The sequence below is a fragment of the Cryptotermes secundus genome, unplaced genomic scaffold (genome assembly GCF_002891405.2).
Source record: "Cryptotermes secundus unplaced genomic scaffold, Csec_1.0 scaffold303, whole genome shotgun sequence".
In the NCBI taxonomy this organism is placed as follows: domain Eukaryota; kingdom Metazoa; phylum Arthropoda; class Insecta; order Blattodea; family Kalotermitidae; genus Cryptotermes; species Cryptotermes secundus.
In genome coordinates this window covers 1456865-1479684 of record NW_019726229.1, presented here as the reverse complement: position 1 = coordinate 1479684, position 22820 = coordinate 1456865, and the positions used below count along the sequence as shown (strand labels likewise).

Below are 22820 nucleotides of genomic sequence, written 5' to 3'. Positions count from 1 at the left end.
TTATCTAGATTTTTCATTTACCTAGGAGATGGCATCATCAAGTATGGGTCTCACTGATCACCTTGTGGTAGTGGTTATGATTTATTTCACAGCTGTACACTCGAAGCGTTGAATGATACGATGGTTGATGAATGATTTATCAGAAAAGAAGCAGCTGTGACTTCATCGAAGTTAAACTCAGCGTAATTCTGGAGGGATTGAGGAAAACTACGAAAATTCTAGGTCTCAATTGTAGGTGTCCAGTCCCAGATTCGAGCGAGCAACTCCCGAATACAAGGCCAGAGCGTTACCACTATACCAGCTTGCCTGACCCCACCTTGTAGTGCCACTAGGAATGAGAGAGATCAATTCTTTGCCTTGCAATAGGCAAGCATACGAATCCTGTATAACAAATAACCCTGGAGCCAATAGCTATGAATGTGATCAATTCCCCAAGTTTTATATAGAACTCAAAACTTTTTATCGTGCTCAGCAAAGTCTGTAACTCAACTTTATCGTGAGATATTTGCTTCCAGTCCGTATTCGTGCACCCTATTTATTTAATGTCCATTTTAATATTATCCATCATCTGCGCCTAAGGCTCCCAAAATATCTTCTTCTTTTTTAGGGTTCCAGACTAAAATCTTATATTCGTTTCACATCTCCTCATACCTACTACATTTCTATCTAATTTGCAGTAACTCTAAGAGCGCAACTTGTGAGGCTCCTCATTATGCAGTTTTCTCCATAAAGGGAATTAGAAATATTTAATGAAGACAGGACCGCCTCTGTGGTCTAGCGGTCAGAGTTCCTGCCTATGGATCGAGAGGTCCCGGGTGGAACGGAGTCCACTCGGCCTCGTGAGGATAATTGAGGAGCTATTTCAACGAAATAACGGCTTCGGTCTAGAAACTCGAGATTAACGGCCGTGGCGATCCGTTGCGCTGACCACGCAACACCCTCTATCCGCTAAAGTTGGCACTAACTTCTTCGACAAGCGTCGGTCGTTCGGTCGGTATATTTCGCTTGCCAACTAGAACCATGGAGTTTGTTTTTTGTTTTATTAGCAAAACTCTCATTTATTTCATAAATATACGTGCATTAGCAGCAAGAAATTTTATCCTAACAAACATTGTCCAGCCACATGCCGTGCAACGCGTGACACAGAACGACAGATGAGCCGTTTCTTAATCATGTTTTGCAATGTTGGCTCTCAAATTATTATAACAATAAAAATATGAATGGAAAATTATGCAGTGGAAAAATGTTTTGCGTGTCCTGTAATTTATCATAGAGCTCCACTCCTTAGGATCATCTGTTACTTGTAGTTTTCGTTACAGCAACTGACGAATTAAAACCCATAGTGCGCGACGAAAACTGAGTACTAGAGAGTTTCATCACGGGAATTGCACTGTGAAATAATCTTATAAAGTGATAGGCGCTCTATAATCTGCTTAAAAGGAAACAGAATTTCGGATGGAAATATTGCATTTCTAGTAACCCTGCCCTTCATTTTCTAAACGTTAGTGACGATGGATCATTCATTATACTAATACTTGGGCATTGGTATTATCTGAGATATATTTGATATATTGTATTTATGGCGTTTTATAAATTATATCTACTCTATGGTTGTTTATAGTGACATAATTCATGTCTTTTTTATAATTTACATGTTAGTTGCGTCGGTTTTAACTGCATCCGGGACTCACTGATTATGTTACTGTGTTAACACCACAGGAGTGGTCTCATTACCTTAGTTATAATACCAGCCTAATATTCAAAAGATCCCGGGTTCGGTCCCAACCGTCACCACTGCAGTAACATAGAGGAGTTTTGCAAAGTCCCTGCACATAATGTCCACCAAAACTCTTAAAGATGAGCAGGGTGCGCACAACCCAAACTTCATGTACATCAACTACGTATATATATATATATCAGAGAGTGGACAGTTTCAAAACCGTAACGGTACAACCATTTCTCGCTTTAAAGTTCATAACTAATGGTTAATAAAATATAAGAACCAATATTTATAATATAACTTTATTTACAGTATTGTGACATGTTGCGCAACGGAGGCTTGAAGATAATAAATACTAAGTATCCAACATTTGTGCAATAAGTAAGAGAGCATCTAAGTAGAAAAACGTAATTATATAGTGTTTCTGTCTGCACGTTAAACAATGCCTTCTGTAAGTGAGCAGTAAAAACCTTTGTATATTCTCCGTTAACTTACCAATAATTTTTGAACTAACTCTCAGTGCTGGATTGGTTCCATGCAACTGAACTGCTGAAGACCACGATATCGTAAGTGCATCATTATCTTTATGTCCAGAAACGTGTTTATACGCGGCATAAATAAGTGTAAACCCGTGTGATCTCAAAGCAAGCATTATTATGTATTTTTGTCAATAATTCCAAATCATCAGTACCAGAAAATGCGTTCATGCTTTGTGCATTCGAAAGGGTTACGAAAATGTTAATGACTATATATTACACACAATACACAGACGAAAGTAGGAAGAGTACTCCGATAGAAGAAGATAGGTGTGACTCGCGTATTGAGATACGACATAAGGATGACAAATCCTGAACAGTTTTAATATTTTTAATATTTAAAATTTATCAATATATATGACGAATATATATTTTAGTTATTTTAGTAAGACAGCAGGGCTTGCAATGAAATAGTTTGACGTACATCGAAAAGCACCTGAAGATGGCACTTAAGTGCTGAAACATGTAGTGCAAGAGAGAAGAGTAAGGTGAATAAATGTATGCACTGTAAGACGGTTAGAATAAATCATGGACATAAATCAGTGCAACAGGACGCTAAAATATAACAAGACTATATTAGTCCCACTGCTCCTAGAAGAAGTGTATGTTTCAACTTCAATAAAGATCTTCTTATTAAATATAAAATATTAGAAAAGGATTGAGATTTTAAAGGCCAGATAAAATGTTACAACTTTTATATAAAAGTTGCATTGCTTTTAATATTAATTTATTAGGGAGAGTATTTTTATCTCAAACTACGAGTATTAACACATCTTATTTTTTATAATTATAAAACAAGGAGTTCTTGAAAGAACCTGTATCACCTGATATTGTATAAATCATTAAATGTATATACTGAGGCTATCAAAAACCACAAATTAATAATTATTCGATTCACTTATAAATCTCTACGCTTAACTTCCACTAATATAGATACTTAGTGCATTAAATTTGTTGGATATAACATAAATCTTTCGCTCTGTCGCCATATTTCTTTATGGTAACGAAAAATATGTCACACAGAATTTACAGGAATTGTTTTGATTAATTTCACGAAAGATTACATGTGGAGCTTCAGTGATTACTACGAGACCGAAAACTACATATAGCTTTCTGCGCAGACTCAAATGTGTTGTTTTGCATAAACTTACGACGAAAAAAACTTTCAGCATCGTACATATATCAAGGAGCATTACTGTCACTGCCACCTAAGGAATTCGTACGGCCGACATGTCAATCACACCAAGTTTCATTACACTCTCTCATTTGGTTAATAAAACTATTATGGAAACTTAATGATATCAGACTAATGAGACATCTTATAAAGGTATTAATTTAAGCTAAATGCAGCATCATAAAATTATTTAGAAATACTCGTAGAAATGCTCTTTTTGTCACTTTCTATGGCTTCTGGGATAGAGGCATGCGCAGATTAATACTACAAATTACGTAATTATTCTAGTTCGTTGTAATGGCTAATGGGGAATATGCAAAAATCACTCTTGAGATATATTGGATCTTGGCCATGGAATCTTAAATATTGCAACTCGATAGGCGCCAGTCCAACACTGACGAGGATCGAACGATTGTTAGTTGCAGTCCTGTGTGTGTGTGTGTGAAATCAATAGGGAACAATGATAATGTACTGTTAGTCTGTTATATGGTGTGAGCCCCTCAAATCATATTGACTGATTAAGTTATGTACTTACTCTGACATTTGTATTATTTGGAATAGTTCTTATACATAAGTATTATATAATGTATTTGTTATACTGGAAATGTTCCGATACATGTACCTATCCTATGTGGTCACAACTAATCTTAAATAAAGGGACTGTTACGGTCAGTATAAATTATCTACATTTTAGTTTTATTAGAGAAGAAAATCGTGATACGTGTGACTTGCCATTACCGTCTCTGTGGTATAGTTGTCAGAATTCCTGGCTACAGATTTTCTGAGTAGTGGATCTGGAACGGGGTCCACTCAGCCTCGTGAGGATAATTGAGGAGCGATTCCAAGGAATAACGGCTCCGGTCTAAAAAACCGAAATTAACGGCCGTTGGGACTCGTTGCGCTGAACACGCGACACCCTCTATCCGCTAAAATTGGCACTAACTTGACCTACAAGCGCCGGTCGCTCGGTCGATATAGTTCGCTTGCGGACTAAAATCACGGAGTTTGTTTTTTTTATTGACTTGCCATAGTAGCCGGACAAGTCAAATTTAAGGTACAAAGCTCCTTTTGAAGACAAATGTAAGTCATAGCAGTTACCGCTACTTTTGCAGCTTCAGGAGTTGTTTGATGTGCATGTGAAAGTCAAAAGTTTAAGTAATGTTTATTTCTGAGGAACTACACGAAGGTGATAACTAGTATATGTTGTGTGGGGTTTGTTTCGAGATTTCTGCAACCTCGCCTTCACGAAAAACTTAATTTTATCCTAATTTCTTTCTATTTTTTAAGCAAGGAGAAGAGAAGGTTTCTGTCTGTCGCACTTTTGTGAGCAAACTGAAGGACATGCCAAGTCTTGTGCAGGATTCGGCGCGGGAAAACTCCCTATTGACGATAAAGGTAATCTTAACTTTCCTACAGTGCCACCTAAAGTAATAATTTCATAAAATAATCGCCAGTAAATATTAAATTAATTATGTTTCGATGAGATTCTGGTTACATATTTGTCGTTAATGTAAGCGTGTATTGAGGAAAAATATATTTCTTTGTTTTAATTTAACTAAATACAGTTTATCCACAAATTAAATTTTGATACGTATTTAATGTAGTGGTTCACCATCCCGTCCAATTCTTTAATAAAACACATTTTGGGGTACATGGGATCTAGAATTTTACTTATTCAGTAGTATGAATGAATGAATGAATGTATGTATAAGAGGTTGGCCTTCTTGGCCCTTGCACCGCGACCACAGTGATCTGTTGTGCTTACCCTTTTGATTATCCCCTCAACAATCCTGCACTTCGAATGAAGCACAAGATCTTGTACGTGGGGACGTCTAAATAGTCACTTGGTTTCATAAAATATTGACCCAAGTGGCGCAATCTTAAACAAGCTAATGCCTCACATTCGCACAGGATACGCGTGGCTGTTTCGTTTTCTTCTTGACACCTCTCACAAGATGGACTGTTACTTAGTCCCAGTTTGAAGAGGTGTCCTTTGAGGTGACAGTGTCCTGTAAGTAGTCCTACCACCCGTCGTAGCTAGTTCCTGTTTAATTTCAACAGTTCCTTCGCTCGTTTAGTAGAGGATCCTCGTACATTCAGTAGTAAGTTCGATTTATCTTTTCTGTTTACTTGTCAAACAAGTTGCAAACCACACAAAAGCAAGTTCTGATTTCTGTGCTTTGTTAACTCGTGTTATCATAAATGTGCCCCGTTCTGTACAAATTCCCAGTGCGTCTATGTTTCATACAAACCAGGCACTAGCGTGACAGAAGTCCTAATCGTAGGCTGAGTGTGACACATAATCAATATTTGTGACTTGGATCTTGTCCATGTCACGTGAAGCTGACACTATATGGACATAAATATTGTTTCACTTTATTTGTAAAAATATTTAACAATTAGTATTCAATTTCCAGATTAATTTATTTGCTGATTCTATGGTTATTTAATAGCATTTCATAAATAGCATATAAAAGGTATGTTTTCGAATAGTGACTTTCCGTTAATGGTAGTTGTTAAGAATACTAATATCAAAATGGCACCTAGCAGAACACATCTTGAAGACTACTGTTTTCTGGGATGTGATGCTGTGTTGTCTGGTAGAAATTTACCCTTTTTTCGGAGAACATACACTGCTTCCATCTTCGGGGTCTGCAAGTATTTCGTGCAAGGAAACAAAAAGATTTTTTCTTCTTTCTTCCTGTTTGAACAGCTTATACTGCAATCCTGAAGAAGGCAGTACATCACTCCGAAACGTCTGTAAGCTTGTACCAGACAACTCATTGCTTACTCATGAACCTAGTCTCCTCAGTGGGAATCTCAAACCTCAAAAAGGGATCTCCAATTCTTCGTAGGAAAGATAAATTTAAAATTCACTTAAATACGTAAACAGCACGTAGCAAACTTCAGTACGGTGAGCCAGCAATTGTCAGTAAATCTGTGTCTCATTTCAGTAAGAATTCTGCTTGTTGTTCTGCTCCCTCCATGCATAAGTCCGTGCAAGCGCACTAAGCCGGGACCGTAATAGAAATTGCATCCCGCAGCCTAAGACAATTCCTTAGTCCTTAGTCCGAATGGGTGAACTCGCCGGGATATAGCGGCAACTTCTCCAGCATGTCTGTATCGCAGGAAGCCTAGTCATCTCTGTCCAGGCGCACGATCCGAGATGCTCTACTGTTGTACCGTAAAATGTTCCTTCCAAGTACCGTATTTACGCATGTATAGGCCGCAGCACAATTTTCAGACGGAAATTATAGAAAAAATAATTTTCTTGGAATATTATTTCAGGAGTAGAAATTATTCCGAAATGAATATGATTAAATGAAGTGTGATTTCGAATATAAGCCGCACCCCAGTTTTCCTCTTGAATTTTTGGCAAAATATGTGCGGCCTATACATGCGTAAATACGGTATGCTGTTTTTGCCAGGCTACAAATGTCCATATTTCCATTAAATACTTGATGAGAAATTTTCTGAATGCTTAGCCACCACGGAAGGTGCTCGTACACTTCTTTATAGATTAATTTCGTGTTTCTAATACTTTCAAAGGCAGAGGTTGCGTGGTATAGGTTATTTTTAAATCAATGACATAATATTGGATACTGTGCCTCGCGAAACACCAAAAACCTCGGCTACCTTGGTTACGGAAGCACCCACCATATGGGCCCCAACAATTTGCCCGCGTTCGAATTCTGTTAGCTCTGACATGATGCACTAAAAACTGCACAGAACACTGTCTCGACAACAAATGAAGCTTGCAACGTATTGCGGAGGTTGTACAGATAGTGGTGTTGGGCAGATACGGCAGCGTCACCTACAAACGTCGCTAAAATAAACACTTCAATTCAGGCATGCATTTCACGAAGTGTTTCCCAATTTTTGTCCATCCCCTGTATGAAAGCAATTTCTAAGTTTATTTACATGATGCGTCTTTAAGCTAGTGGTTCTGTAATATCTGTCTCGAGTGATCCCGGATAGGACCATTCGGGCTTCGGATTTCATAACAAGTCAGTAACTTCGTGACCAGCTGAGCGAAGAACGAACTCTAGTAGGTAATGTCACAAGGGGCCTCGGACCTAGATCGATTCTTTTGACAAACAACCTAAGCTAAAGAAAATGAACATGAGGTTTGGTACGTGGAATGTAAGAAATCTGTATAGGACAGGTTCGGCCAGGGTAGTTGCGAAATAAATATCAAACTTGGAGTATGAGTTAGGTTTATTGGCAGTAGAGGATGTCAGATGGGACAGGGGTGGTACAGAACCAGCAGGCTGATGTAGATATTTCTATGAAAAAGGCCATGAGATTCATGAATTAGGTACGGAATTTTTTATACATAAGACAATCATATCATCAGTTCAGAGGGCATTTTCTTTTAGTGATAGGATGTCGTACATAACACTGACAGGTCGCTGGTGTGATATCATCGTTGTGAATGTTCATGCCCCAACATAGAATAAAATTGATCATATTGAACGACAGCTTCTACGAGGAACTAGAACGTTTATTCATTATATTCTCTGAAATAAATGTGAAAATATTTTTATTAGATTTAAATGCGAAGTAAGCAGGGAAGATATTTTGAAACCAACAATACAGAATGAGAGTTTATATGAAATTAGTAATGATAATGGAGTTAGAGTAGTAATCTTTTTTCACGTCCAAACATTTGTCAAAAGTACAATGTTCAACATCGTGGCATTCATAAATTTACTTGTACATCTCCTGATTGAAAGGCTCACAATCAGATTGGCCATATTTTGATAGGAATGAGAAGACATTCAAATGTACTTGATTTCCGATCGTTCAGGGCAGCAGATTGTGATACTGACCACTACCTGGTGATGGCAAAATTTAGGGAGAGACTGACAGCGAGTAAGTAAACAAAGCACAGAGTTCATATGGTGAAGTTCAATCTCAAGACATTAAACAAGGTAGAAGGTAAAAATCAACATTGTGTTGAAATCTCAAATAGTTTCGCAGCCTTGGAAAACTTAGATGCTGAGGTGGGTAATACTAGAGCTTGGGAAACTATTAGAGAAAATATAAACATTTCAGCCAAAGAGAATCTACGTATATTATTACGAATTGAAGGAGCGTAAGGCATGGTTCGACGAAGGATGCTAAGAATTATTGTGTCAATAGAAATAAGACAAATTGTAGTAGTTACAGGATCCAAGCAAATTAAGTGGGGATAATCTGAATAATATAAGACGTGAAACCAGCAGGCATTTCAGGAATAAAAAAGAGGGAATATCTGAAAGATAAAATTGATGAACTTGTAATGAACAGTAAGAACAAGAACATTAGAGACCTGTATAGAGCAATAAATGACTTTAAGAATGGTTACCAACCTAGAAATAACTTAGTGAAGGATTAGAATGGTTATCTGCTTGCAGATTCCCACAACATATTGAATAGGAGGAAGAACTACTTCTCTCAGGTATAGAATATACACGTATATAGGGTCAGTGCTGTTAGGCAGATAGAAATGCACATAGCTGAGCCGTTAGTACCTGATCCTAGGAATTTTGAGGTTGAAATTGGTATTGAAAATTTTAAAAAGTATCAATCGCCAGTCGTGCAGAAATTATTCCAGCAGGAGATGAATATTACGACCTGAGATACATAAGTAATTAAAGTGAAGTAAAGGCCTTGAAGGCCGGTCACGGTAGCCGAGCGGTCTAAGGCATGCACTGTCTTCGCTAGCTCGGAAGCCGGGATCGTGGGTTCGAATCCCACTCAGGGCATGGATGTTTGTGTGCGTTTTTCTGTGTTTGTGTACAGGTAGAGGCCTTGCGACGAGCTGATCACCCGCCCAAGGAGTCCTACCGGATGTGTAAGATCTAGAAGACCGAAGTGAATGGAGTTCATGGAGGTAGGCCTAGGCCCACTGGGGCTGTAGTGCCAAGGAAAGAAAAAGGCCTTGAAGGCCCATAGGGTTGTGAGATGTTGAGGTTCCCACATTTTCTTCATAATCGACGCATAGGTGGCGGTAAGATGGTCAGCCCCAAGCGCCGGCTACCCTTTACCCGCAAGAATATTCCTGGTACTCATTTCTGTTGGAGGCTGAGTCGAATCCAGGGCCATAGGGCGGCTAGAAGTATTAGGTAAATTGAAAAATCCAATGACCTCATCGGGATTCGATCCCTCGACCTTCCGCCTTGTAACATAGTGCCTCAACCAACTACGCTGTCGCGTGCCCCCTCTAAGATCCATAAACTCATTAATTCTGTTTAGAATGGGGGAGGAATTGCTTAACCAGTGGAAGGGGTCTATTATTGTACTACTTCACAAGAAGGGCGATAAAACTGATAGTAGTAATTATTTCAAAATTGTCTAAAACAATGAGGTGCTTTATCGCCACTGCTTTCAACTTTGCTGTAGAATATACCATCAGTATGGTTCAGGGAAACAATGCGCGACTGAAATTAAATGGGACACATCAGCTGCTAGTCTGTGCTGACGTCATGAATCTACTGGGAGATAACAGATGCCATAAAAAATAACACACAAACTTTAATTTATGCTAGTAAGGAGGCTGGTCTAGAAGTAAACACAGAGAAAACTAAGTACATGTTTCTGTCTCGTCACCAGAATACAGTGCAAATTCATGACAAAAATATAGCTAACAGGTCATTTGAGAATGTAACTTATGAAGGAATTGTTTGGTCGGTTTCTGTGTCTGCGTGTGACCTATAACGGGGGTACGACCAGCAAAATCGTTAAACTGCTGTACAAAATATGAACTCCTGACGGTAAGGTCTCTCATATGTGCCGTATGAACGGCAGGCATGCTAACACACTGCGATAAGATCATACGCTGTATTTCCATCAGCTGCAGTGTAGAAAGCTAGCGGATCAATATTTCATGGCGTAGAACCTATTCCTACCTTGTAATTTACAGTTGTTGAAGGATGTCCAGGTATCTGCAATGCAAGATCGTCCTAGTAATCATGATAAATAAACTGCTTGATCACAAAACTACGATGTTCGTAGTAAGATCGCCAGCGTCACTATGGGTATGACCATAGCTCACGTGGTTAGTCGATGGCTTCCCACCGCGGCGGCCCGGGATCAATCCCGGGGTCTGGTCAAGTGGGATTTGTGGAGGACAGAGTGGCGCTGGGGCAGGTTTTCTCCGAGTACTTCAGTTTCCCCTGCCAATCTTCATTTCACCAATTGCTGCACAATCACCCTCACCTACCATCTGGGGCTGGTATGACCAAAATGTTGCGCTGCTTCGTTTCGACCTTTTCCTCCGGAGCCCTGAGGTACCCCAGAACTTCCAGCCAAACATCTTAAAATTAACTAGTACCCTTAAAGAGGGCACGCGGTAGCGTAGTTGGTTGAGGCACAATGCTACAAGCCGGAAGGTCACGGGATCGAATCCCGAAGAGGTCATTGGATTTTTTCAATTGACCTAATCTTTCCAGCCGCACTATGGCCCTGGGGTCGACTCAGCCTCTAACAGAAATGAGTATCAGGAATATTCTTGGAATGTTCTTGGGGGTAAAGGGCGGCCGGCGCGTAAGGCTGACAACCTTACCACCATCTTTGGGCCGATTGTCTAGATAATGTGGGAACCTAAACATATCACAACCCTATGGGCCTCCACGGCTTGTTACAGGGATAGCTTTACTTTTACGTTTCTTACCCCTACAGAGAAAACTGGTTTAAACGGTAAGCACCGCAACTTTTGACTTATGTTTAGGAGTTGCATGCTTCGAATCTCGACCATGACCGCAACTACAGCGGCTCAGATTATCCGTGGTTCTGTCTTCATCTGCGCAATTTCAAGAGTAGGGTCCTGAAGCATGTTACTGCAGCTTCTTCCCAGTTCCCTATATTGCTCTCATAGTTATAATTGTTAAATAGTCTATTTTCCTTCCACATTTACCGAATTCGATTTTTAAAATTAGTATTTATATATAAATTAAATTCTTCTGAAAGACATCATTAAATGAAACAGGAAACAACTCAGCTGTCTGACAGCAGGTTGGCCCGAACAGTAATGCTTCGTACGTCTGTGCTTCAAGTACAAGTATTCGGTTCGAGGTACTTCGCTGTTCAAAAATTTCCGGTGACTTTCTTGTTTCCCTGTATGAGTACCTCATGTTACCTTGAGATACAATAAAACCCGCTCCCTTATCAATTCTTTCGACTATACTCTACACGCTATTTTAATTTCACATAAAACAAGCTCTGCAGTTTAAAACCCCGTAGCTTCATGACTCAAAGACCAGCAAGTTATCGAAGAGTATCGACTTTTGAAATAAAATACATTATTTGCAAATCACCCTTCGTCTTAAAACATAAAAATCCTAATTCATAATTACTTAAAAATGCCGATCACAGCAGCCGCTAGGTCTAAAGCATGAACTCTCTTCAATCGCTCTAACGCTGGGATAATGGGTTCGAATCCAACTCAAGGCAAAATATCTGTGTGCCTTTATTTTCTTGTGTTGTGTCTGTAGGTAGCGACCTTGCGACCGGCTGATCCCCCGTCTAAGGAATCCTACCGACTTCGTATAGGACTAAGAAACTGGAAAAAAAACGGCCAAGGACCAACAAAAGGTCTGTAAAGCCATAGATAGAGATAATAACTGAAAACAGCATTGAACTTTTTAAGTACGTAGATTGTCACATATCCTCGAACTCCTGATCAAAATAAGAGTAAAATAAAACTGTGTCAGAGGAAAATAACACCCTAGTTTAGTAGCATAGAACACAGATCAAGTCACGAGCTCTAGAAACAATTGGACATTAGTTGTGGTCGATAGAAATTGGATTAAGTGAAAAACAGTTACAAATTCTTGAAATAGGAAACGCCTGAAATTGCGAGGAAGGTACTCACGTAAATCGAGACTCTGTATTTTTACCCTAGAAATATGAGAACTCGTATTGAGAAAAATAATAATATAATCAAATTATCCAGGGCAAAAACGCTAGAAAGTAAAATAGAAATTACGTTGAGGACCATAAATACTTAATCAAGCATGTATGTAAATTCAGCAGCCCGAAATAAGTGACAGATTGACACTGTTACAAGAATATATTTCTCATATTCCACACAATTTTGCACGGACATTACTACCACATGTGCAAGTACTATATTATCATCTGAAACTTTTCCGTAATGAAGACAAAATAAAATGGATTTTTATTAATTACTTAACATTTAACATTAATGCTCTAATTCCACTGGTTGCAGCGCATAAAAGATCTACGAATTCTCCTCAAATACTGGTATAAATTATGAAACATAGGAACAAAGGCTAAACACGGACTAAAGGGAAGCTTTCTCCATTTATTTTGAAAAGCGATGTAATTCAGCTACACACCCACACACATTTAAAGTGCGCGAGTGCGCATGCGTTGGTACTGAACTAGCAATGAATAGTGCCTTGTTTTACTGAACGGGAGAGCGGAAAATCATTACTTCTACTCAAATCTATTTCTGTCTAGTTCATAGCAAACAATATTGCAAAGCTATGCTCTAATTCAATACATAACGGTATTTTCCAAGTGCATTATTCCTGAATGTTTTATAACGTATTTGTTGTCATACTAGCTTATTTTATATTGTCACGATTTAGGGATGTGATTATTAGACGGTGTATGGATTGGTTAATTGGATTTATTGACACCACTCAGAGCTACAGGCAATTACAGCGCTATCGCTGATTTACACATTTTACAGTTCACTGTTGCAAACAATAGTACCCTCAGTCTATTATAGTCTTCACTATTCTTTTTCTGGCAACGGATTTTAACACAGGAACTATAACAGTCTCACTAAATTATACACTCCAAATGTGATTTTACTGCAGCACACATAAAGAATTCTCTCCACTGCCGGGCTTTCAGCTCTCGATTTCTCGATCATCTGCAGCTGCCAACTCCGCAAATCTCATTCCAATTCTCTGCTGCAGCTGCCAACTCACGAGGCTCTCTCAATTCTCACTTCTAGTTAGAGTCAGAGTAACTTAACGACCGGAGGTTTACTGCCAATCAGTTCGTCCTGGTGACAAGCCCCTTCAGACTCACGACCAATTTTTTTTAACTGAACACTTGCGGTCATAATCCTTATGTAACATCCTCTCTGACGAGAGGTTGGGCCTGTCGTTTGCACTTGTTGCTGGGCCTCGCCAACGCAGTCATTCTAATGTCCGGGTCCCTCGCGACTCATGACCACATTTTACTCTCACAGATTCGAGATTTCCCTAACGTGGATGGCCCAGTCCCCGTGTTTATATCCCACAGGGACAGGGTGGCCCAGTTATACCCCCAGCACTGGGTTCCCTTTTCATCGCCACCTACCGTCCACAGAGGTGCGTTGCAGTATTCGACCCCCCCTACACGTGATTTTTTTACTCAATTTACTCACTAGCTCTGCATTCCTCGTTATATAGCGACGGGTTGGATCCACAGAAAACATCGTTCATTCCCATAACTAACTGTTCCCATGGGAACGTGATTGCGTCGCCGAGCAACGGGTAATTTACCAAGAATCTACTGTCCTAGCAATGGCGTTGGCAAGTTGTTACGTCTCCGCGGGAACACGTTTACCGAGCAGTTGCCTAATAATATAAGTCTCCTCTGGTTACACGATTCCGACTTTCGGGCGTCATGTCGCAATATATAGTCTTATTGCTAATACTAGAGGCAAGCCAAATAGAATTAGGAATTATTTTTGCTTGTATGTCGTTAAGCATTCTCATTGCGTAAACAGTCCAAAATGATATATTACTGACTGGCAGTGACTGGCAGTGACTGGCAGTGACTGGCAGTGACTGGCAGTGACTGTGTCAGCACTGTCATGCTGCGTACTGTGCTACATGCAGTTTACATAAAACGATGAATACGATTTCAGCATCAAGGAACTGAGCAAATTGGATCAAGCAGGCAACGCCTCTGGCTTATATTCATGAGGCGACCTCTTAGAATCTTAGGTGCCCAGCTTAGTTTTTGCGCGGGTTTCCTCAGATTCTCCAGCAAATTATGGAATATCCCCTCATATTTTTTTCCCTGTGGCGCTACAGCCCCAATTTGGGCCTAGGCCTACCTCCATGAAACTCTCCGTTTCACTTCGGTTTACTAGATCTTAGACATACGGTAGGACTCCTTGGGCGGGTGATCAGCTCGTCGCAAGGCCTCTACATGTAGACAAACACAGAAAAACGCACACAAACATCCATGCCCTGAGTGGGATTCGAACCCAAGATCCCGGCTTCCGAGCGAGCGAAGACAGTGCATGCCTTAGACCGCTCGGGTACCGTGACCGGCAGCCCCTCATATTAGGTCACTGTTATTTTCCGAACCGTTTCCAATTCGCAGTACCACCCAATGCTCTGTAATGCAAATAAAATAAGTATTAAATATTCTTATTACAACTGGGACATATGGACCAGAATTAAATTAAATGTAAGCTTCTACATAAAATGTTATCAAAATCAATTTGTCTTTCAAGAAATTAAACTCTTATTGATACGACCTTCATTTATGGCCTCATTTTAGTCCTTCGTTAGTTGCATTTCAGTATTTAATTCTTCATTCCTATTTCATGTTACTCGGCATGTACTGTCTTCGCTCGCTTGGCAACCTGGATCGTGGGTTCGAATCCCACTCAGTGCATGGATGTTTAGTTTGCGTATGTGCGTTTTTCTGTGTTTGTGTAGAGGTAGAGGCCTTGCGACGAGCTGATCACCCACCCAAGGAGTCCTACCGGATGTGTAAGATCTAGAAAAACCGAAGTGAACGGAGAAGTTCATGGAGGTAGGCCTAGGCCCACTGGGGCTGTAGTGCCAAGGAAAAAAAATCATGTTACTCTTTGCGAAACACGCAGGAGCACAGATCTTGTCCTTTTAAGGGCTACAGTTTGATACTTGCTTGGCTGTATTACTCCCTTTATCATATACGAGTATTTACTGTTGTTCTACATGCTAAAAGTTAATTCTGTATCGTCATATACCCAGAGATTTCCACGCCCTCTTCGGCGTTACAACCATACAGAATTTCTTATAAGCGTTTGGTACCGAAACAAAGCTGAAGGCCCATCGTGTTGTAGCTGTTGTCTGGGTTCTACACGACACAGAAGCGAATTGGCTTAATCACAATCCTGGCTGCTGATAGATGGGTCGACATCGACAAAGATGGAATACACGGTTCTGTAATTGCATTTCTCCAAAATGTAATTAATGTTCGTACGTTCGTTTGTGCCCTCTACTTCCCCATCCCCCTTCTTCCTATCACCCATGCTTTCTCGATATTGTTGCGTAATTACGTTTAAGCTCCCAAAACTCTGCTTCACCACCTTCTCCCCTTGAGGAACTCTCGCTACTGCCAGTTGCGTATGAGTTCCTAATTGCATTACCTGAAAAAGACAGCCACTTAACGATCGCTTCTGCAGCTGCATTCCTTCTCGAGTGATGGTAGACCGACGCTCACTCGGACATGTCTTCGTGTCTTCTGTTGGATTACGAGTGACAATGGATCATGGAACACTAGGAGACATCAACATGTCTCCCATCTGACTCCGAGCTATAGTGGTCTAGTTTTGACTCAGATGTGTCTACTTGGCTTCTATTTGGCTCACAGAGACCGTGAACCTCGGTTCACTGATCCTCACGTCTTCCGTTTCATTTCGAGAGACAGTGAACATCGACTCACTCCTGAGAGATCCACAGGTTTTTTGTTGAACTTCGAGTGACAGTGAAACAAATCACATTCCTGACAGGCCCATTATCTTCGGTTATTTTCCAAAATTATTCTTGTTATACTGACGTGTCTTCCGTTGTCCCGCGAGTGACCATGAACAAAACCTCACCCTTGACAGGCCCACGTATCTTCAGTTGGACTCATAGAAAGAGTGAGAGAAAACCTGAAGATTGGACAGTATAAGTACATTCCGCTGGACCCCTAGTCACAGTGGACCAAAGGTCACGCTTCTTATGACCACATTTATTCCGTTGGACTTGGAGTGACGATGAAAAAACTCACTGTTGACAGGCCCACGCACCTTCCGTTAGACTCCGAATGTAAGTGAGCCAGAGCTCAGTATTGATAGGTTAATATCTTCCGTTGAACTCAGAAATACGTTGGACCACAGCTCACTAAAACTCCGCTTGGCTCCGAATCTATTCAAGCTTCACAATTTTCTGTAGCGCTGTAGATGTTATATAGGTTCAGCAGACAAGGTTCTGGTTTCGATCAGTGAAGCCTAGAGACGCCTGATTTGTGAGGTTTGATGTTCTCAAGATTGTGACTGCCATCTTCGATGTAATTCCATGTCTTGACAGGTAGAAAACAGCAGTTTGGATGAACATGCTGCTTCCTTTTTCGACATAGAACAGTTAAATCTTTTAATCTTCTACCCTGAAGATGGAATCAGTACGTTCCTCCAAACTACTGGTATCTATACACGTCACTGCAATGCGTCACATCTCAGAAAACAGTAATTTAAATTATACTTGATTGTGATATATATATTTCAGCTCCAGTTCCTCTTAACGCAGTAACTGAGAAAGTGAAATTTCTGGTATTTTATACATCGTAAGCGTTTCTTTTATTGACGTTAAAACTGCCTATTTTATTGCATCGCAGTCTGCATAAATTTAAACTGTTTGCTCCTGACGGTCCATGTAATATTAGATATTACGTCATTCAGTATTTCAACAATTGTTATGATTTATTGTTTCCGGATATGAAAAGTTATGAAGCATTATTCTTTTTGTAATGTATTTTGGTCTCCAGATTGTTCGACACTGAAATGCACACCATGTGTAGCTGAGTAAACGACTGCCAAATTATACAGTGATATATTTCGAGCGCACCGAAAATGTTTAAACGTTTCAAGCGGAAGGGTTTGACTCTCCCTTCATCCAGTCGGGGCTACTGAAGGAACCAAAAAACGTACAGTAAAAAGCACATTACAAATAAATCTTTCTCAGACTACGGAAGAGGCTGCAAAAGCTGTCCGAACTCCATCCTTGTACATATTTGTCCCAGGATTGGGTACGATAAAGTTGGCCTTGTGCTTAACTAATTAAGCACTTCACCATGAAGGCGCATGAGGGGTAGATGTATAGATCCAAATTTTCTTGACCTCGGCACTAGCTGGAGATGAGTGGTCAGCTTCACGCCCAGGCTGCTTTACCCCCGGGGAAAGAGCTCCCGGTACCCATCGGATAGGAGGTTGGACGACGCAGAGGAAAGAAAATTATTGACATTACCGGGACTCGAACTCCGATCCCTCAGTCGTCCAGCCACTAGCCAGTTGCTATACCGACTGCGCTATCCCGGCTCTTCCCATGATTGGGTAAACACCTGTATTTTCTGCTCTACGAATTGACATTGCCCTGACGTCGACTCAGCCTTTAACAGAAATGGGTACCTTCTATATTCTTGGGATGTTCGTGGGAGTAAAGGGCGGCTGGCGCGTAGGGCTGACAAACTTACCGCCATCTATTAGCCGGTTGTCTAGAAATGTGGGAACCTCAACATCTCACAGCCCCATGGGCCTCCACGGCCTGTAACAGGGATACCTTTATTTTCTTTTATTGCTAGTGGGGTGGGACTAAGTCCCTTGTACTGCAGCCACTTCTGGCCTATTGTACGAGCCCCAGATGACAGGTGAAGGTGATTGTGGAGCAATTGGTGAAATGAAGATTGGCAGGGGAAACCGAAGTACTCGGAGAAAACCTGCCCCAGCGCCACTTTGTCCACCACAAATCCCACTTGGCCAGACCCGGGATCGAACTCGGGCCGCCGCGATGGGAAGCCAGCGACTAACCGCTTGAGCTATGGAGCGGCCCTATACCTTTACTTAGTTACTTTTACTTTACGAAATGACATTCTCTTGTGAGGCCGAGCAGCGTTAGAAAATAAAAATAAACTTTGCCATGAGGAGCTGACTGAATTACAAAATGTTCCTGTTAGTGGGATCGCGCTACTGCTGTTCTTACACTAGCATCGTCCTATTTTTTCCTTAAGTCCTCTGGAATTTCGCGCTGAGATATTGAAACCGCGGTCTCCACTGCAAGGCGCCTGAGCCACTTCTCGATTTGTCCAGTAAAAACCCCGTCTAATTCTATGAAACTGAGACCTTCTTGAGAAGTCAACACTCGCTCAGCTACTCAAGAATTTTCCAGCACTATATGGGACACAAATGTTCATTACCGTATTCACAAGATCCCTCCACTGGTCTCTGGCCTGAGCCAGATGAATCCAGTCCATATTCAAATCTTATTTCTCAAACATTATTTTCAATATTATCCTCCCGTCTACTCCCAGGTCTTCCTAGTGTCTTCTTTTCTTCTGGTATTCCCCCTCTATGCATTCCTAGTCTCCAATGCGTATCTTATGCCCTATTCGTTTTATCCTCCTTGATATAATCACTCTAATTACGTTTGACAAGGAGTATATGTTATGAAGCTCTTCATTATGTATTTTTCTCCAGCCTCCTATTAGTTCTTCCCTCTTAGGTCAAAATACTTTCCTGAACACCCCGTTCTCAAATACCTTCAGTTTCTGTTTTCCTCTTAATATCAGAGAACAAGTTTCACGCCTGTAATGAATGCACAATTTAATCATCAAGATTTTAAACAGTCTAACCTGTAAAGACCCTGTTTGCAGTTATCAAGCCTGCCGATCACAGTGGCTGCGCGGTCTAAGGCATAAAGAGTCTTCGCTCGCCCCAAAGCTGGAATCGTGGGTTCGAATCCCACGGAAGGCATGGATGTCTGTGCGTTTATTATGTGCTTATGTTGTCCTGTGTGTAGGTAGCGGCCTTGCGACGGGCTGATGCCCCGTCCAAAGAGTCCTACCGAATGTGTATAGGATCAAGAAACTAAAAAAGCGGTCAAGGTCCAGCAAAGGGCTGTACAGCCATAATAGTAATACATTTAAATTGCACTTGCAAACAGAACTGTATTATCGAGAAATTTATGCAGGAATCTTCTTTATTTCCTTATGGAATGACTTTCATATAGACATTGGACACAAGCACTCGCCGCTGCCTTCTGCATTTTACAAGTGACATTTCGATACATGAAATAACACGACTCAGTGAATATTTATCGCAGAGGCCAAGTGGGGTATAACGTGGCCCTCGAGGTACATGAATGGGCCCACAAAACACAATCTCACTCTGCGATATATATGTAGTGTTGTTCTAGAATTTGTAAACCATCGAGGGTGTTATAGTTACGTGTAGTCACGAGTCATATGTATAAGTGGTCAATAAATCGTGTCACCTATCCAGACCCCGTCTATAGTCACTCATAAACGTGATAATATATATTCCTTTATCGTTGCTAGGCAACAGCTAGGTAAAAACTTTACCGCAGCAACAAATACAATGTAACAATAGGAGAATTATTTGAGGCATCTTCTTCTATGCAGTCCGGGTGGTACCAAATTAAAGTAAGCGATTAGTTTTTACTATAACTGCTTCTTTCGGAGCTCAAACTATTGTCCAGTCGCTAGTTTCAACGTTTAACAGTAATCTCACTTCACTTCTTCATTTCTCTAAAATGGTTCATCTTACCGGAGTGTAAGCTGCAATGAATGATTTCCTTCTAAGATTTGAAGTTTTTCACGGCGGTGATTATGGCGCCGTGTAGATAATGTGTGAGTCCACGTTTCGGAGGAATTATCGCCTCCATCTTCAGGATATTTTCTTCTATCCTGAAGATTGAGGCGATACATTCCTCCGAAACGTCTGTTTATACAATATCTACACGGCGTGACGACCAAGAAGACTGCGTTCTTCAATTATTTTCCCATTTCCTGAACTGAATTCGAGGGCAAAATCTCTCTGCCTGAAACCATGCACAGTTTAGATTGCGCGGCTACGGGCAGCGCTGTGTTTCACTTCAGCCAATTCAATGCAATTCAATATCTGTATTACACGACACATGTACTCTCAGTGTTACAAGCCCTGCTCTATATGCCTGTGTCTCACTTGTTTAAATACATATTTTGGTGCCGAATAATTTGGCTCGAGTGCTATCTCTGATGACTGGCATTCGACAGGGAACTCAGTTCGACAGTCTGCCTGCAAACCGACAGTCCTGGTTGAGGTTATTCGCTAGTTCTCTCTTGGGCAGTGTCGGCTTCCGACCGCTGTGGCCCAGACTCGATCCCAGGTTAGATCATGTAGGATTTATGATGGACAAAATGGCGTTTAGGAAGGTGTTCTCTGATTAGTTCCGTTTCCCCTGCAATCCTCATTACGCCTACCCCTCCATAGTCATCACGCGTCCCTTCACTGACGCTTCACAGTCTCTGTACAGACATTATCGCTAGTAACAAAATAAGATAAAGGTAAAGCTATCCCTGTAACAGGCCGTGAAGGACTGGTTTGTTGGAGAATGTAGGACTAACTTTCAATGTCCGAAAGAATCCTGAGACAGACAGGGAGACTATACAGAGTAAGTACAAATGACAATATAAACACATAAGAAAACATTACGTACATAAGATAATAATACGAATATTTGTTTATTACAGATAACACCTGTACAGTGCTGGAAACAAGAACTAGCCGCTGCAGCACTATAGACATAGGGCGAGTAACCCTGACAATTTTAATTTTTAAATTTTAAAATTTAGAGAAAAATTTTAAAGGATTTTAAAATTAGAACTAAAGATTTTATAAGTACTAATTCAGGGAAATCAAAATTAACGTGTGTAACAAAAATAATCTATAAACGAGACAGATATCAACGAAGTAAATGTTGATAATAACAACGAAAGGAACAATGTGTTTTTTAAATGTTAAATTTTAAACTAAGTGCAGTGTAAGCGGCCTCCGTAGTCTAGGGCTAACGTTCCCACCTCATGACTCAAGGTACGCGGGTTCAAACCCGGCGGAGGTCGTGGAATTTTTAAGGGCGGAAAATTTCAGGGAACAAGTCCTCCGGGAGGGGCTTTAAGCCGTGGGTCCCGTGTCGTAGATTTACGGCACGTAAAAGAATCTCATGTCTCTAGGAGACCTCTGAGCAAAATTAGGCCAAGTTTCCCGCTCAACTAGTTACCAATTCCTCCGGTAGATGGGGGAAGTATCAGGTACCACTGCCAGAGGAGGGGGGACCTCTCTGACAGAAAGGGACTGAAGTATTAGATACCACTGCCAAGTACAGGGTAGAAACCTTGCTGGTAGAAAGGGACTAGGAACCCTGCCAGAGGAGGGACGACCTCGCTGACAGAAAGGGACTAACTATTAGATACCACTGCCAGTAAGAAGTTGGAACCTCGCTGGCAGAAAGGGACTGATAGTAAGCACCGGTACCGGTAGGGTATGGAGACAGTAGAAATTAAAATGGGACGCACAATGGACCAGTAACCGGTCTAAGTGCATGGGGAAACCCACCCCCTCAATACGGAATACGGAAAGTGCAGTGTAACAGCAACGTGAGTGTATACACCTGATGATGGCCGTTTGAGGCCGAAACATGTAGTGTAAAGGAGAGCAAGATCAAGGACATATAATATATTGTTTGCACTTGGGACGGAGTTTATATCATTTAAAGAAAAAGAAGATTAAGTTTGTTGTTTAATTCTTTATTATCTGTAGTCTAACAGTAATTACAATTGTCTACAAAAGTTGTTCTCTGCTATTAATTAAATCCTTCTGTTTATCTAACTGAAAATTACCATCCACTTGTTTTATTTCTTTATAATGAAATGCACAGGTGGCCAAATGTGCAGTAAGTACAGTTGCGAGATTAAGCTCCTCTACGGAACCCACCGAAGCGCACTCCGCCTAATGTTTATATAACTGCTCACACCGCTCTCTACTTCCGTTACGAAAGCTGTACATGTTTTCTACACCGGATGATGAGGAAGAGCGTACATTAGGTACTGTGTACAAAGCACCGTTCCAGCGGAAATCCCTTTCGACAGTCGAGGAACTTAAAGAGTAGCGGAAATGCAAGGTATAGAGGGTGTTAGACACACTCCAATTAGATTCATTTCGACATACCTCTCAACCCTTCATCCCTCTCACCCTCAGTGCACTGCTGCTGTACAGTCAATACAAAATCACTCTCATCCCAATTTCGAATTCCATACCACAGAGTCCTTCAGAAGTTCAGTAGTCGTTCAACTGACCAAGAAATTTCCTCCTGACTGTAACCGGAAGATTGATTATCTTGTTCACAGAAACCTGTGGCTGACTCCACCCTGAGCTAATTTAGTCCATTCCACGCCCTAAAACACTATTTCTTAAATATATTCTTCTTCTTGCTTGCAAGTTTAGGGCCACTGCATCCTTTCCGAGGTCATACACTACCTGTTTGGGCGACTTCATTCGTGATCTTCCTACAGCCTGATTTTCTTAAGGGGTACAGTTACATGTCCTGCTATGATGGTAAAAGGTCCGTGC

General features: G+C 40.9%; 1 protein-coding gene across 2 annotated transcripts in view; it reads left to right on the top strand.

The window, feature by feature from the left end:
• Window positions 1–20982, top strand: part of LOC111864021 (diuretic hormone receptor) — a 529565-nt gene extending 508583 nt beyond the window's left edge. Inside the window, exons 11-12 of one of the 2 annotated variants that reach the window (XR_004512977.1) lie at window positions 4718–4825; window positions 20945–20982. Coding sequence is in view for 1 of the 2 variants with exons in the window: in XM_033751295.1 (XP_033607186.1) it covers window positions 4718–4757 (40 nt within the window). In the remaining variant the exon portion in view is untranslated. Of the gene's footprint in view, window positions 1–4717; window positions 4916–20944 lie in introns of those variants that run through there. The other variant, XM_033751295.1, reaches the window with a different exon arrangement.
• Window positions 20983–22820: the final 1838 nt, after the last annotated feature.